This window comes from Balaenoptera musculus, chromosome 18 (assembly GCF_009873245.2).
Source record: "Balaenoptera musculus isolate JJ_BM4_2016_0621 chromosome 18, mBalMus1.pri.v3, whole genome shotgun sequence".
Classification (NCBI taxonomy): Eukaryota; Metazoa; Chordata; class Mammalia; order Artiodactyla; family Balaenopteridae; genus Balaenoptera; species Balaenoptera musculus.
In genome coordinates, this window is record NC_045802.1 from 1,503,418 (window position 1) to 1,518,134 (window position 14,717).

Here is a 14,717-nt window from a genome sequence, read left to right on the forward strand (position 1 = left end):
AGATCTGTGTTTGGCTGCATATGAAGGATGGAGGGGCAAAGAGAAAGGGTTCAAAGTTCTTTCCAGGTTTCAGTGAGCCGGGTGAAAAGTACCACCACCCAGAAAGACACAAACAAAGCCTGGGTTAAGGGCAGCGGCGTCTGGGGAAGCGGCAGCACCTGGGGAGGCCGCAGTAGCTCTTCCTTGGCCTTTTCACTCTCTCCTTCTGATCCCCGCACCACCACGTGGCTCTGCTGTTCTCCTGCAGTTCCCTGTCAGTGGCTTAATTTCCTTGTCACCAGTAAGTTCTACCGTTAAGTCCCGATTTCCTTACCAGTGCTAATTAGTGACGGCTGTTTTTAATACACCCCGGTGCGAATGGCAGGAAGTTAGGCTGAATTCTCCTCCTGCCGCTGCCCAGCGCACATTTTTATTCGTCCTCTCTGACTCTGAAGTGAATGCTATCATGGTCTCTCTCCCTGCAGTCACTTCTTCCTTCTAGTTCCCCTTAAAGCCTCTCTTTCCTCTATTTCTCCTACTAATATCCTTATAGATTTGCCTAAAGTGGGGGAAAGAATCAACTTTCTGCTGTGGACTTCCATCTTCTGTTTATTTTCCGAACAGTCCGTCACTAAGGGCCTTCTCCCCCGTCATCCAGAAATACTGACCTTTTATTCGTTAAGAAATCTGTGTGATGCCCCTGTTCATTTTGAGAATATAAGTAGTCCTCCAGTTACATAAAGAACCGGGAACGAGAACTATCGAGTGAGAGAAGTGTGTGAGTAGGCTGATGGATTTGTCTCCTTATGGTTCGACAGCGGTACGTACAGATGGAGACACAGAGCTAGATACAGAGACATATATGTGTCTGTTACTGAAAGTTAGACAGTAAATAGAAAAGAAGTTACTAACCATCTTTCTCAGTATCCTCTGTATCTCCTATGGTATGGAAGCAGCACAGCTGGTAACGACACAGATTCACAACCCTCCTTCCCGAGACCAGACCGTGACCGCGGACATGGCCCCGGCCCAGCAGAACCTCTAACTGAGCAGCTCCCGGGACAACCCCGCCCCCGCCCCCGCCCCCCCAGCCCCGTCTGAAGCGCTACGACTGTAACTGACACAGCTCTGGAAGCTGCACTAACTGTCTACTTCCCCTCAGGTCGAAGTGCTGCATTCAGGGCTCCACGAACCCGAGGCCCGGAAGCCTGGCCACTCCACGCTGTCATCTCCATGCCGAGGACACGACGGTCCGCTCGCTGCTCTGAAACCTCCACTCCCGCGTTGTACAGGAGGCCTCAAAAACACTGCCCTGCACTTGCCAGGGAGCCTCCCACCTCCGTCAGAGTTCGTAAAATCTTGCTGTTAAACCTCGGTGTCTCCTGTGAGACCAGAGTGTCCCCCGGCTTTTCCGGGCTGACGAGTGGCGTGCGCCCTGCCTCTGTCCACCGCGCCGCCCAGCGCGCGGCCCCTGCAGTCCCTGCGGAACCGCCCGCCGTCTCCTCTTCTGCGCCCTCTGCCCGGGGGGGAGGGGTTTCTCTCCTCCGACCTGTCGCCTTCTCAGAACCCTCCCACGGCAACCCGCCGCTCTCAGGACGCGGCCCGCGCTCCTGCACACGCCCTCCGCGCTGCGTGCGTACGGCTGAGGCTCTGCTCACCTCTCTGGCTTCCGTCCGGCCGCCCTCAGCGGCCACAGCCCGCTTTCCCAACGGCCTCTGTCCTCTCTGATGACACGCCCGCAGCTGGTCTGCACTTCATCCTTCCGGAGCCAACCAACCTCCATGCCTCTGCTTCTCCCCGACGCTCTGCGACGCTCTCCGGAATCCCCTTCCTCACTGGTCGCCGTGGGCCGAGCCCTGCCGCACCTGACGGCGGCTTCTCCGCTCGGGACGCCGGGACCCTTGCAGACGGCTCAGGTGGTGTCAGCTCTCCCCACGCCACGCTCACCCCAGACCTCTGCTCTCCCAACCTCTCGTAGAAACCTGTTACTCCGAGGCTGATGCCGTCGAGCTGACCCCCTCCGACTTTCTTCCCGGTCACCTACCTAGCCCCCTCTCTTTAGCCTTCCGTCGCTGGAGGCCTGAGCGCCTGGTCCATCGTCCGGCACACAGGGCCACACTCTCCTCTCAGACCTGGGGTCACCTCTGGCACGTTCACGCTGCCACCCACTCGGCTCCAGCCGGCCGATTCCACGACGGCACCCGAGGCCGAGCTCACCTGCAGCGGCTTCCGTTCCGAACCGGAGCGCGGACCCGGCTCTGAGCGCACGGTGGGCCCCGCTCCTGGGTTCCCAGCTCGCCTGCCCCCACCCTCACTGGCCGCTCCCTCCTGACATCCCACTTTCTTTCCATCGCTCTTCCCATCTTACCTTCTTCTCGCCAAGGCTTGTTACTTAAAGTCTCTCGTGTTTTTCAGTAAAACTGCTGCCCTCGACACCGTTAACCCCCTAGCGCACGACTTTTCTTCCCTGCGTTTGCCTAGTAACACCCTAACCGCAAGCCTCTGTGCGCTTCCCGGCCTGCCCGCGGCCCGGGGAGAAGCAGCTGCTGGCCGTTCCCTCGCCACCCACATTCTCTTCTGAGCTCTGGCCTTCCCAGAAATCTTCCTGCGTTTCTCTGTCGGCTCTCTTCACTGGTCACAGACGCCACTTCACACCTCCTCCTTCCTCCACACCCTCCACTTTACGACGGAATCAGAGCCACCCCCCAAACCCGCCTCAACTTCTCAGCCCTCCTCTGCAAACATGTGCGGTGAACCCCCACACGTCACCCCTCCCCACGGTACCACGCAAAGCTCCCCGCTGAGGGGCGCGCCCCCCGCCCCCTCACACCCACACGCGCGCTCAAAGCCCCTCGTGCAACACAGACCGACAGGACCGGCCTCCGGCTCACACCCGCCCCGCCCTGCACCGCGCCTGCCCGTGCTGACGCGCGGGAGCACCCCCTCACCGCCAGTCCTGTAGCCACGTTCGGACCCCCTCCTTCTCGGGCCCTGCACACTGATGCTCCCTCCCTCCCTCCAGGCTCCCGCGACTCCCTCGCCTCCTCTGATGCCTCTGCCTCCCCTCGTCCACGGGCACCTCCTCCTCCTCTGCTCCCGTGAATGCTGGGGCCCTCTGCGTTATCTCTGAGGCTTTGTCTTCTTACTTTAGAATAATCACTTTACTTACTTACTTATTTGGCTGCACCCCTCGGCATGCAGAACTTCCCTGACCAGGGATCAAACCCGCGCCTGCTGCAGTGGAAGCAGAGTCTTAACCACCGGACCGCAAGGGAAGTCCTTTCTCTTCTTCTTCTTCTTTTTTTAATATTTATTTATTTGGCTGCGTCGGGTCTTAGTTGCGGCACTTGGGATCTTTTGTTGCAGCGTGCAGGCTCTTAGTTGCGGTGCGTGGGCTTAGCTGCCCTGCAGCATGTGGAATCTCAGTTCCACAACCAGGCATCGAACCCGCGTCCCTTGCATTGGAAGGCGGATTCTTAACCACTGGACCACCAGGGAAGTCCCAAGTCCTTTCTCTTCTCTTTTTTTTCTTTTATAAATAAGTTTATTTATGGCTGCATTGGGTCTTCGTTGCTACGCGTGGGCTTTCTCTAGTTGTGGTGAGCGGGGGCTACTCTTTGTTGTGGTGTGCGGGCCTCTCACTGTGGTGGCTTCTTTTGTTGCAGAGCACGGCCTCTAGGTGCACGGGCTTCAGTAGTTGCGGCACGCGGGCTCAGTAGTTGTGGCACATGGGCTTAGTTGCTCCGCAGCATGTGGGATCTTAGTTCCCGGACCAGGGATCAAACCCGCGCCCCCTGCACTGGCAGGCGGATTCCCAACCATTGCACCACCAAGGAAGCCCATCTCTCCTTATTCTAGACGCTCTGCCTCACCCTTCTCTCCAAGCTTACTGAAATCAATGTTTAAATAATTTTTCTGTGATTGCTCAAAGAGTTTAAGAAAAAGTTACTTCAAATGTAATGAGTATTTTATTATGATTTAAAAACATCTATTAAATAACACACTGTTATAACAGTCTCTCTGTAGATTCTCTAATGTATGTTCTTCAATATGCAGCTGCAAACCTCATAACTTAATTCCTTAATAATACTTTGGTTAAATAAAACACAAGTAAAACAAATAAAAATTACCTTTATCGCCAAGGTCTCTAAAAAAAGTTGATCCACAACCAGCTCTTTTGATTCCTGCCAGTATGTCTTCAATATCCTTTGAATACACATATTAAAATCTTTCAATTTAACTTATAATAGTTGATTTTCTATCTTAAAAAAAAGAAAAAGAAAAAAGACCTTCACCTCCATTGCTTACCTTATTTGTCAGCCTCTTGACTGAAGTTTTACCTATAGCAAAGAAGAAATATTATTTAGTACCCACATACCTTGGTAAAATTCAACTTCCATTAAGAAGAAAATCACTTAAAACACAAAACAAATAACTAAATATTTATAAAAAATAGAAGTCTGGCAATTTTAGCTAATATCTTTAAACAAAAGTTATGAGCCAGAGAATTCTAAGTGTAAACACAAACACTATAGTTCTTTGTAAGACCTATTTTCACTTTCACTCACTCACTTTCAGAAATATGGAACCTTCTAACCATCTCTGACTCATCATAGCTGTCTAAGAGAAATAAATTTGTGCCAAACATTATTTCTTTCTTTACATTATTAAAATCTGTCTCCTTTTGCTTTCATTGACTAAAAAAATACACATTCATGTTTCAGAAAGCTACCTTTTTAACCCTGAGAAGTTCTTAAGGTCACAGCTCTGCAGTCAGATCTAAAAGGCTGGTCAGGGGCTTCCCTGGTGGCGCAGTGGTTAAGAATCCGCCTGCCAATGCAGGGGACACGGGTTCGAGCCCTGGTACGGGAAGATCCCACATTCCGCGGAGCAACTAAGCCCGCGAGCCACAATTACTGAGCCTGCGCTCTAGAGCCTGCGAGCCACAACTACTGAGCTCGTGTGCCACAACTACTGAAGCCCGGGCGCCTAGACCCCATGCTCCCCAACAAGAGAAGCCACTGCAATGAGAAGCCCGCACACCGCAACGAAAAGTAGCCCCCGCTCGCCGCACTAGAGAAAGCCCGTGCGCAGCAACGAAGACCCAATGCAGCCAAAAATAAATAAAATAAACAAATAAATAAATAAAAAAAATAAAAGTAAAGGCTGGCCAAGATGGCTGTTCATTCTAAAGTGATGTTACTTTTAACAATTTCCTACTGGATAACAGATTAAAATTCTTTCAGGCTTTCCGCCATCTTCTTTAGGCTGCCCCCATTTCCCTCTTATCCACTGTAATTCTAAAGCAATCACCTTGCTTCTTTTGTTGAGACTTTTTCTGAAGACAGCCTCAAGCCATTTACACATCTAGAACACTGAGAAATATTTTGTAAATTTTATTTCTTATGTAAGCCATATGCATCACAAACTTCCCTTCTTGCTCTCAAAATTATCCATAAAGTTCGTTCAGTGCAATTACATGGTGTGTGAACATTCAGGTGACAGGTTGAAAAAAAAGAATACTTTTAGATGTGGCCTTTTGCAGTTTGGGATGCTTAAATTTGGATTATAAATCTACTGGGGACAAATTCTATTATTTACTGTTAATAAATTATCAAGATTTTATTTTTGCTTTAATAATTAAAACATTAATTGTGAACATGACTATATAATTTTTAGAAACATCTATGACCATGTTTGTAAGCTTAGGAGTTACTATTTTGGAAAAATTGTTTGTCACTGATAAACTATTAAGTGTTACCCAATGACAAATAACTCGATTCTAATGTTAGGTGCTATTATAACATGAGATCATCAAATAGATAGAAGTAACCCGGTTATTTCATGTTGACTACAAGTTCTGCCTGGCACCTGTATATGTATTTGATTATCAAAAATGGAGAAACCATGTACTTAATGAACTTGTCTTGCAAAAAATTTTTTTCAAAATGGAATCAATAATTAGAAAATGATAAAGAAATTATCTTTGCTGATAAAAAGTCTGGGGTACTTCTGTTACAGAAAATTCATTTTTAGGTTTAAAAAAAAAAGACAAGGCAGAGCTCCTAGGAGAACACCTCGTCTTTCTTACTTCCTTTCTCTCAGTAAGAGAGGGGATTGTGGTGTTTCCAACCCAGAACGCTCTGCTGGGGTTTCCTAGTGCCTCTCACCCAGGCTGCCTGGTATTAGACCACTCGTTTATGGGCTCCCCAAGGAGAGAGACCAAGTATCAGATTTAAGAGGGGTGCGGTCTGGTCGGCTACACGAGGGGCATGACCTGTGTCCATCCCACAACAGTAACAACAAAAAGACACATTAAATATACTTAAATATATGTATTCATTTTTTGCCAGTCCTCTTCCCCCCACCTTTTAAAAAACAGAGGTAGAGTTGATGTACAATATTAGTCTCAGATACAAAACATAGTGATTAATAATTTTGATAGGTTATACTCCATTTATAGTTATTATAAGATATTGGCTATATTCCCTGTGCTGTAGCAGGGGTCCCCAAACCCCGGGCTGCGGACCGGTATCGGCCCGCGGCCTGTTAGGAACCGGGCCGCAGGGCAGGACGTGAGCTGCAGGTGAGGGAGCGAAGCTTCATCTGCCGTCCCCCATCGCTCGCATCACCGCCTGAACCATTCCCCCGCCTCCCCCCTTCCCGGTCCGTGGAAAAACTGTCTTCCTCGAAACCGGTTCCTGGTGCCAAAAGGGCTGGGGACCACTGCTGTAGAGTATATCCTTGTAGCTTATTTCACATAGAGTAGTTTTTATCTCTTAATCCCCTATCCCTATATTGCCCCTCCCCTTCTTCTCTTTCCCCACTGGTAACCACTAGTTTTTTCTCTGTATCTGTGAGTCTGTCCCTTTTTTGTTATATTCATTTGTTGTATTGTTTAGATTCCACATGTACGTGATAACATAGTGTTTGTCTTTCTCTGTCTGACTTACTTCACTTAGCATAATGCCCTCTGGGTCCATCTATATTGCTGCAAATGGCAAAAATTCATTCCCTTTTATGGCTGAGTACTATTCCACTGTATGTATACACCACATCTTTATTCATTCATCTATTGATGGACACCTGGGTTGCTTCCGTATCTTGGCAACTGTAAATAGTGCTGCTATGAACCTCTGGATGCATGTATCTTTTCAAATGTTTTCTTTGGATACATACCCAGGAGTGGAATTGCTGGATCATATGGTAGTTCTATTTTTATTTTTTTGAGGAACCTCTATACTGTCTTCCACAGTGTCTGCATCAATTTACATCGCCACCAACAGTGTAGGAGGGTTCCCTTTTCTCCATATCCTCGCCAACATTTGTTATTTGTGTTCTTTTTGAGGATGGCCACTCTGATTGGTGTGAGGTGATACCTCATTGTAGTTTTGGTTTGCCTTTCTCTGGTGATTAGCAATGTTAAGCATCTTTTCATGTGCCTGTTGGCCATCTGTATGTCTTCTCTGGAAAAATGTCTATTCAGGTCTCCTGCCCATTTTTAAATTGTGTCTTTTGTTTTCTTGAGATTGAGTTGAATGAGCTGTTTATATATTTTGGATATTAACCCCTAATCAGCCATATTATTTGTAAATATTTTCACACACATAAGAAATGCATTCTTATTTTCATAGCTATTTCATATACATTCATGCTGTCATATAAAAATAATAGAATGGGAAAAACTTAACAGCAAAAAAGGCAGAGCTAGAGTTGAGGCTGCCTTGCTTCATTGTGCCAGTATGAAAGGATGGAAAATACATTGTAGCTTTTCTTGGTAGGGGAAGGGATAAATAAATCTTCAACACTATGGTGGAATTTTGGCTCAAGAAGTAGAGTGTTTTAAAAGGTCTCCACCTACTCTGGAGATTCCAACACTTGGTTTTCACTGTTTACAAAGGATTTCTGAAGTTAAAAACCAGGAACAAGCACATCTTGTTACAGGCAAACAGCCATTTTAATACTTAAAGTAAGTAAAACTGCAACAATACATATTAAGTGTTGTTATAGGTCAAATAAATTTTTGCCTGTAGCCAAAATAAAGTTATTTGATAACCATAACTATAAAAACATTGCTAACAGTATCTAATTCAACTTCATTTTGCTAGAGATAAGTGGACTTTTGACACATAAAAATTAGACAATAGAGACATTCACATCATTTCACATCTTGCATAAATATATGAAACAACTTAGCATCAATATTAGAATTGGTATAAGAGCTGATTATACACTTGCTTGAATTCAGTCTCAGCTATGATGGAAATCAAGGCAGAAAATAGCACATTAGCAAAGCAACTAAGCTCCCGAATATCACTAATAAAAGTGCTAACTGGAGGAAAAAAAGGAAGGCAAATTCAGTGGTGCTATTTTCTTTCAACAAAGCATATGGCTTTTTTATTTTGCTGGAATATTTAAATAGTGAGAGCCAGAGATGACCTCTGGTTGGCATTTCTTCTAGAGGAAGACAAATGTGATGCCCTAAAATGCCTAAAACTGGCCTCCTTGCCAACTTTGCTAAGTCGCTCCTTGAAATACATTTACATCATTTTTGAATGGAAAAACGAGAAATGTGACTTTCTTTTTTGCAACCTTAAGCACTGTGAAATAATTAATAAGAACATTATACATAACAAATTATTTAATTACTTAATTAATTTAATCAGCTTGAAAACTGATATAAAGGGGGAAATAGAAAGCTAAGAAACTAAACAATGGGGAGCGGTGAAGGTGAGGAAAAGCTTCTCCAAATGAGAGCTGCTTAAGTTAAGACCTGACAGATTAGCAGGCATCAGCCCAGAAAAGTGGGGCTGAAAGCGTTCCGGGTCTAGCAGATGAATCGGGCCTGAGATGGAAGGGCTGGAACCCTCTACCAACACAGCAGGCCCTGAGGTGCCCCCGCCACGAGGAGGAGGAAGAGAGCAATGGTTGTGGCGGGGGTATTACTATCTCACGACCTCTACTTTCTCTTTGAGCGGCGATCAGGTCCTTTGCTGGAGTGTGTAGGACAAAGTGTAAGGCCACGACACAGCAGAGATGCTGGTGTACAGAAATACAGCTGATTTTCATACAGAGGTGCTGTGTCCTATGACCTTGACAACTCCCTTACTAGTTTAGTAGTCTTATTATTTGTGGATGCTTTGGGATTTTCTACATAATCATGTCTCTGAACGAAGACAACTTCCCCTTCCCTTTTAAATCTGTAGGTCTCATTTCTTTTTCTTGCCTTTTTGCACTGGCCGCTACTTCCGGTAGCATGGTGAATACAAGCCGTGAGAGTGGACAGCCTTGCCTACTCCCTGATCTCAGAGGCAAAGCATCGAATCTTTTACTATTAAGAACGATACTAGCAACTGGCTGAAGGTCCACGTGGCCTTTTAGGACCTAGCCTTCAAAGTGCCACACTGTCACATCCATGCATCTCTAGGAGTGGAGGTCGCAAAGGTCACGGAGAGGGGATATAGGTCCCACCTCTTGATGGGGGCTGACCAAGTTCTGGAAGAGCATATGGGACCAGAAATACTGTTGCAGCCATTTTTGCAAATACAACCTGCTGCAGCATCTTAACAGATTTATCCCCTCATAGGGAATATTCTCCCTTTTGTTTTTTGCTTAAGAAAATGTATCCATTTTTCTCATACCCTTGTGAAGTCATGATTCCTCCAGCCCTCCCTGACCTCTCCGATGAAGCTACCACATTAGATAGTCTATTACCCCAACTCTACACTAGATTGTGAATTCTATTAATATCTGTTTTATTTACCACTATATCCCCAAGGCCTAACACAGTGCCTCTTACATGAGGTGTATCCAATAAAATTTTTAGTAAAGGTGTGGATTATAACTCATCATTTCATTATATAATAACTGTTGATATATTTACTTATTAATCTATTTAATAAGTATTTGTGCCAGGCACTGTGCTAGTCAGGGAACACGGTCGAACACGAGACCGTGATGGTGCTGTTCATCAGCAGAGGGGTGGGCTTGGGAGGGTGTGTGGGGAGGAGCAGAGCATCTGCAGCACGTTTACAGCTGCTGACTTGAGATGCCTCTGGCACTTCCTAGAGGAGAAGCTGGTCAGGTGAGAGGTCTGATCTGGAGACACACACATGAAAGTCAGTGTTCAGGGAACAGCTAAGTCACTGATGGGGGCAAGGTCCTCGAGGAAGAAGGCAAGGAGGAGAGAAGATGACTTGAAGACGGAAGCTTAAGAAGAACTCCTAAGGGGGGCATCAGTTTTGTCCCCACGACTAGACCGGGGACTCTCTGAGGGTGCATGTCACATTTATTGTTTACATCCTCCAGGATTTTCATTTTGGTGTGAAGTTAAACACCAGACTGATCTGATCTGGGCTGCTCCGTGTGTCAGGTTCCCCATGTCCCCAAACACCATGGAAACCAGCTGTCCTTACGAGGGATTAGAGTTGCTCCTCGTGCCACAGCCTCCACTTATCAAGACGCCACAGGACGAAGCTGGGACCAGAGCTCAGCGCTTCAGTGTGGACCGTGGGCCTGGCACTGGGGAACAAACCTTTCAGGCTGATGCTTCTTGACGCCACAGCCCAAACCGTACAAACTGCTGATAAATTACCTTTGAAATACATACAGTGAACAGTTCTTCCAGTTTCTTATGACAACAATCACAAAAATGAGCCAGAAGTCATATGTATATGAAGGTTAGAAAACAGAATCCAAGTTTTAATTTTTTTTTCAGGATGTTGAATGAAAAGTTGAATCATTTTAGAATTAAATGTCTTAATTTATCTTGTTTTATTTTTTATTTGTTGTATACAAGCCCCGTAAAGTAGGCTTACATTGGATGTAATTCCAAAGAATCTCATATTTAGAATGATTTTATAGAGGCTATCAGAAGAGTAATAATGTGCTTTGGGCTTGGATTATGAAAAGAACCATGTTTTAATCATTTCATTTCATTATCTTATTTCATTTCTAACTCATCCCTTCTTTTTAATGATTCCTTTTTATATCATTCAGAGAACAACAATAAGTAAGCTGATTAAAAGCATAAGAATGACTAAAGAATATAAGGATAGAGGGAAACTGACCCTCCTGAATATCCTTCCAAGGAGGAGAAATCTGTCTTTAAGAAATAAAAGCATGGCCCGTGGGCTTTAAACCTGTTCTTCTCACACAGGAAAATGCATCCTCCCCAGTCAGGGTGCGGGGTCACGAGCTAGGGGACAGACAAACTATTTGCCACCCTGCAGTCTGACGACTATGGAAATGCTCACCACGCCCCATCTTAGGTACGTGTGTGCACGTGTGTGTTTACAAGAAGGCCGGGAGAGCAGAAAGTATTTACGTGTGGAGGTGGGTCAGCACTCAGTTGCTGCCAGGGCAGAGTGTGCTCACGGCCCACTCTTACCCACGGACTGATTTTCTGTTTCACTGCAGGGATGGGAAGGAGACTGCTTAGTGAGTCCTTGGAAGCCTAAGCAGCTAATTTTTTTGGCAAATGAATTTATCAGCAACCTGTGCTTTTAAAACTTCTGAGCTGGCTCCTACAAATCAGTTCACTTTTCTGTTAGAATTGACCTAGATGAATATGTTTCGGTTTAGACCCACAATGAGCTCTCTGATATTGGAAATGCATATAATGCATTTATTTTTTGTAAAGTACAATAACTTTATTTTATTTATTTATTTATTTTTTTTACTGTATTCATTTTTTTTCACACACACACACTGTATTTTATTTTTACAAGAGATAAACTGACACCAAGCATTGTAAATGGATGACCGCAACAAAAGCAACAATGATTGCAATTACCAAGCACGAAACGCACTCATACTATGTCATAATATTGACATTCAGTCCAGTAATCCTCCACTGTAACAGCTCCTTTACTTTGCAGTGAAAATTGATTTGTGTATTTTTTGCCTCTGAGTCCTTGTGGGATTTTTTTTTTTTATTCAAACAGAAAGTCACAAAAATTATAATCATCCTCATCAGTTCACTCAGTCCCATGTAATTAATTTTTTTCATCTTGATCTTTTGTTAGCACTTTTATGAATTCATCAGTTTTCCATTAGAGTTCTGAAAATGCTTATTCATTCAGTTCAGCAGTATAGTCAGTTACCAGAAACCTGTACTTGTCAGAGTCTTTTCCATGAAAATAATTTTAAAATTAATATTTCCAACTGGGAACAAGGATTGGTATTTTTACACGTTTTTATAGCTTTATTGCGATATACTTCATATATCACAAAATCCGTCCATTGAAACTGTATAGTTCAATGGTTTTTAGTATATTCAGAGTGGTACAACCATCACCACCATCTACTTTCAGAACATTTTCATCACCCGCCAAAAGAACGGAAAACCCATTAGCAGTCACTCCTCTTCCCCTACTTGGGGGCAACCACGAATCTACTTTCTGTCTCTACAGATCTGCCTATGATGGACACTTCATATAAATGGAATCACACTACCTTTTAGCTGCTCCCACTTACTCTCCCCAACTTGTAAATGCTGGGTCATCCCAGAGCTCATTCCTTCCCCCCGCCTTTCCCACCTAAACTCGCTTTTGCAACCTCATGAAGTCTCAGCTCTCATGAATCCACTGAAGAGTCCAGCCTGAAGAAAAGGAGTCCATCGCAATAATCCGGGGAGAAGTGCTGAGGGTCTACCCTGAGCAAAAGACACAGAAGACACAGAGAAGGACAGAGAAGAGAAGTGGAGGAGGGAGAACAAGCTGCTCTTGGTGACGGAGCAGATACAAAACATGAGGCAGCTGGACATGTCCACGAAAACTCCCCACAGCCTGATGAGCTGGGGGAGCGCCACCGCAGGGAAAGAGAACACCGGAAAGGGTGTGATGGGGAGGAAGCGGGCTTCAGTTTCGGATGCGCTGAGTTCCAGATGCCTGTGGGGATAACGCACGACTGTAAGTGCCTGATGCACAGCGAGACCAGAGCTTCTAGGGGCCAGGGGACAGCTTGAGACAGCGCGAAAACGACCCTAAAGTGACAACCACGAAGCCGGTGAAGCCGTGAGCAGCAATGAACCCCTGGGGGACCGTGTCTAACAGGAGCGGCGCTGAAGGGAGGGAGCATTTAGGCGCTGGTAGGAAGAGGAAGCACGAAGGAAACAGACGGCAGGAACACATCGGTGAGAACAAAACCACAGGCGCCCAGGGAGAGACGCCCACAGCAGCAAGTGCTGCCAGAGGGTCAGTCAAGAGTCAGGCGAACAGCAGCCGCCTGCCTTGGCCATCTGGGGGCCACAGCTGACGTTCAAGAGAGAACAGTCAGCAGAGAGGGGAGGCAGGAAGCCAGACTGTGGTGCACCTGAGAGCAGCACGTGGGCCGCGAGCGCAGGGGCCGCCCGCTGGGAAGCGGGCAGCTGGAGGGGCTGACAGTGCTGGGGTCGTCAAGGCAGTGAAGACACCAGAGGATGTGTAAGCTTCAGAGACCGAGACGGCAGAGGCAGAGAGAACGACGGAAGGAGATGCAGAGCAGGTGGTGGAGGAACAAGTCTTAGCGGGGCAGGGAGCCCCACTTGGCAGAAGGCCAGGCAGCGATGTGGAAATGCCTTGGGGAATCTGGGCCAAGGTGAAGAACGTGAATTTAGTGGCTCGCATCTGCATAATCATGGGATTTTCTCCAACAGTTCACAGCAGCCTAGGTTCAACAAGGACAAAGGGGAAAGATACTGGAAAGCAATTATTAAAGAGTGACAAAATGACAAACCATGTGGCTACAGGGAAGGAAGACGGTCCAGAAGGAGCTGAGAACTTGGGAAAAATGGGATAACTGAGAGCAGAAGCTTTTATGAGGTCAAGAATAGGTATGCCGGGTATGAGAAAGTGGGTAAAGTGGAAAGATAATTAAATTGTTGCCAGAGAGTGGGATTCTGTCATTGGGGATTTCAAAACTGGAGCAATTCTAGGTAATGGACATGGGAGGTGAATGATAAGAACGAAGGTCACTAAAACTGAGAACTAAGGACTGTAAGGCTACCAACATTTAGTAGAAAACAGCATCAAAGCTTGGAATTCAATAAAAAGAACTTAAATAAGGGAAGATGGTGTTTTAGCTAGATAACCTAATTCTGAAAGGAGCACGTTTTTATGGTTTTCTGAGTGTGCAAGAAGGGATTAGGATGACACTGATGTCCCCCAAACCTAACAAATCATGAAGGAGAACAAGCAGCCAGCACCCACCTGAAAGAGGCGTGGGGCGACGGTTCAAGTAAGCCCCATCAATTACTATTGATAAAGTATATCATTTGTAAAAAGTCCAGTAAGATAAATACCACGTAAAAATGAGTTTAGGAGCTAATACATTTCAGACTGCTTTGTTTCTTTCTGTTTACACATGAGGATCACGGGTCATTGGGTTGGCTCCGTTCTTCCTTGTTTTGCTGTTCATCATGATCCGCAGGAATGCAACCAAGATTCTTCTTCTTCTTATCCATGATGAAAAATGAAGATGAAGGACATCATATGCATAAAGGATGTATTATTCAGCCTTCAGAATTACTCAATTCTTGATTTAGCTAAATGCCTTCTGATAGAGTTTAATTGCATTCCAATGAATAATAAAGTGGAAACATTATAAGAACCTAAATTGGTTGAATCAAGGGTTGCATAAAAACAACAACAATGAAAGAAAGAAAAAGCCATGTAAACTTTGAACTTCATTAGAAGAACCTGGGCCTATGGCTAAAACAAAGTAGAGCGAAGTAAAACTTAGATTCAATTGAAAGAACA

General features: G+C 45.5%; 1 protein-coding gene across 1 annotated transcript in view; it reads right to left on the reverse strand.

The window, feature by feature from the left end:
- Window positions 1–14,717, reverse strand: part of MICU2 (mitochondrial calcium uptake 2) — an 88,950-nt gene that overhangs the window by 34,572 nt on the left and 39,661 nt on the right. Inside the window, exons 3-4 of the mRNA XM_036831482.1 lie at window positions 4,288–4,319; window positions 4,110–4,185 (exon numbers count right to left, since the gene is read on the reverse strand). Of these exons, the coding sequence (XP_036687377.1) occupies window positions 4,110–4,185; window positions 4,288–4,319 (108 nt within the window). The remainder of the gene's footprint in view (window positions 1–4,109; window positions 4,186–4,287; window positions 4,320–14,717) is intronic.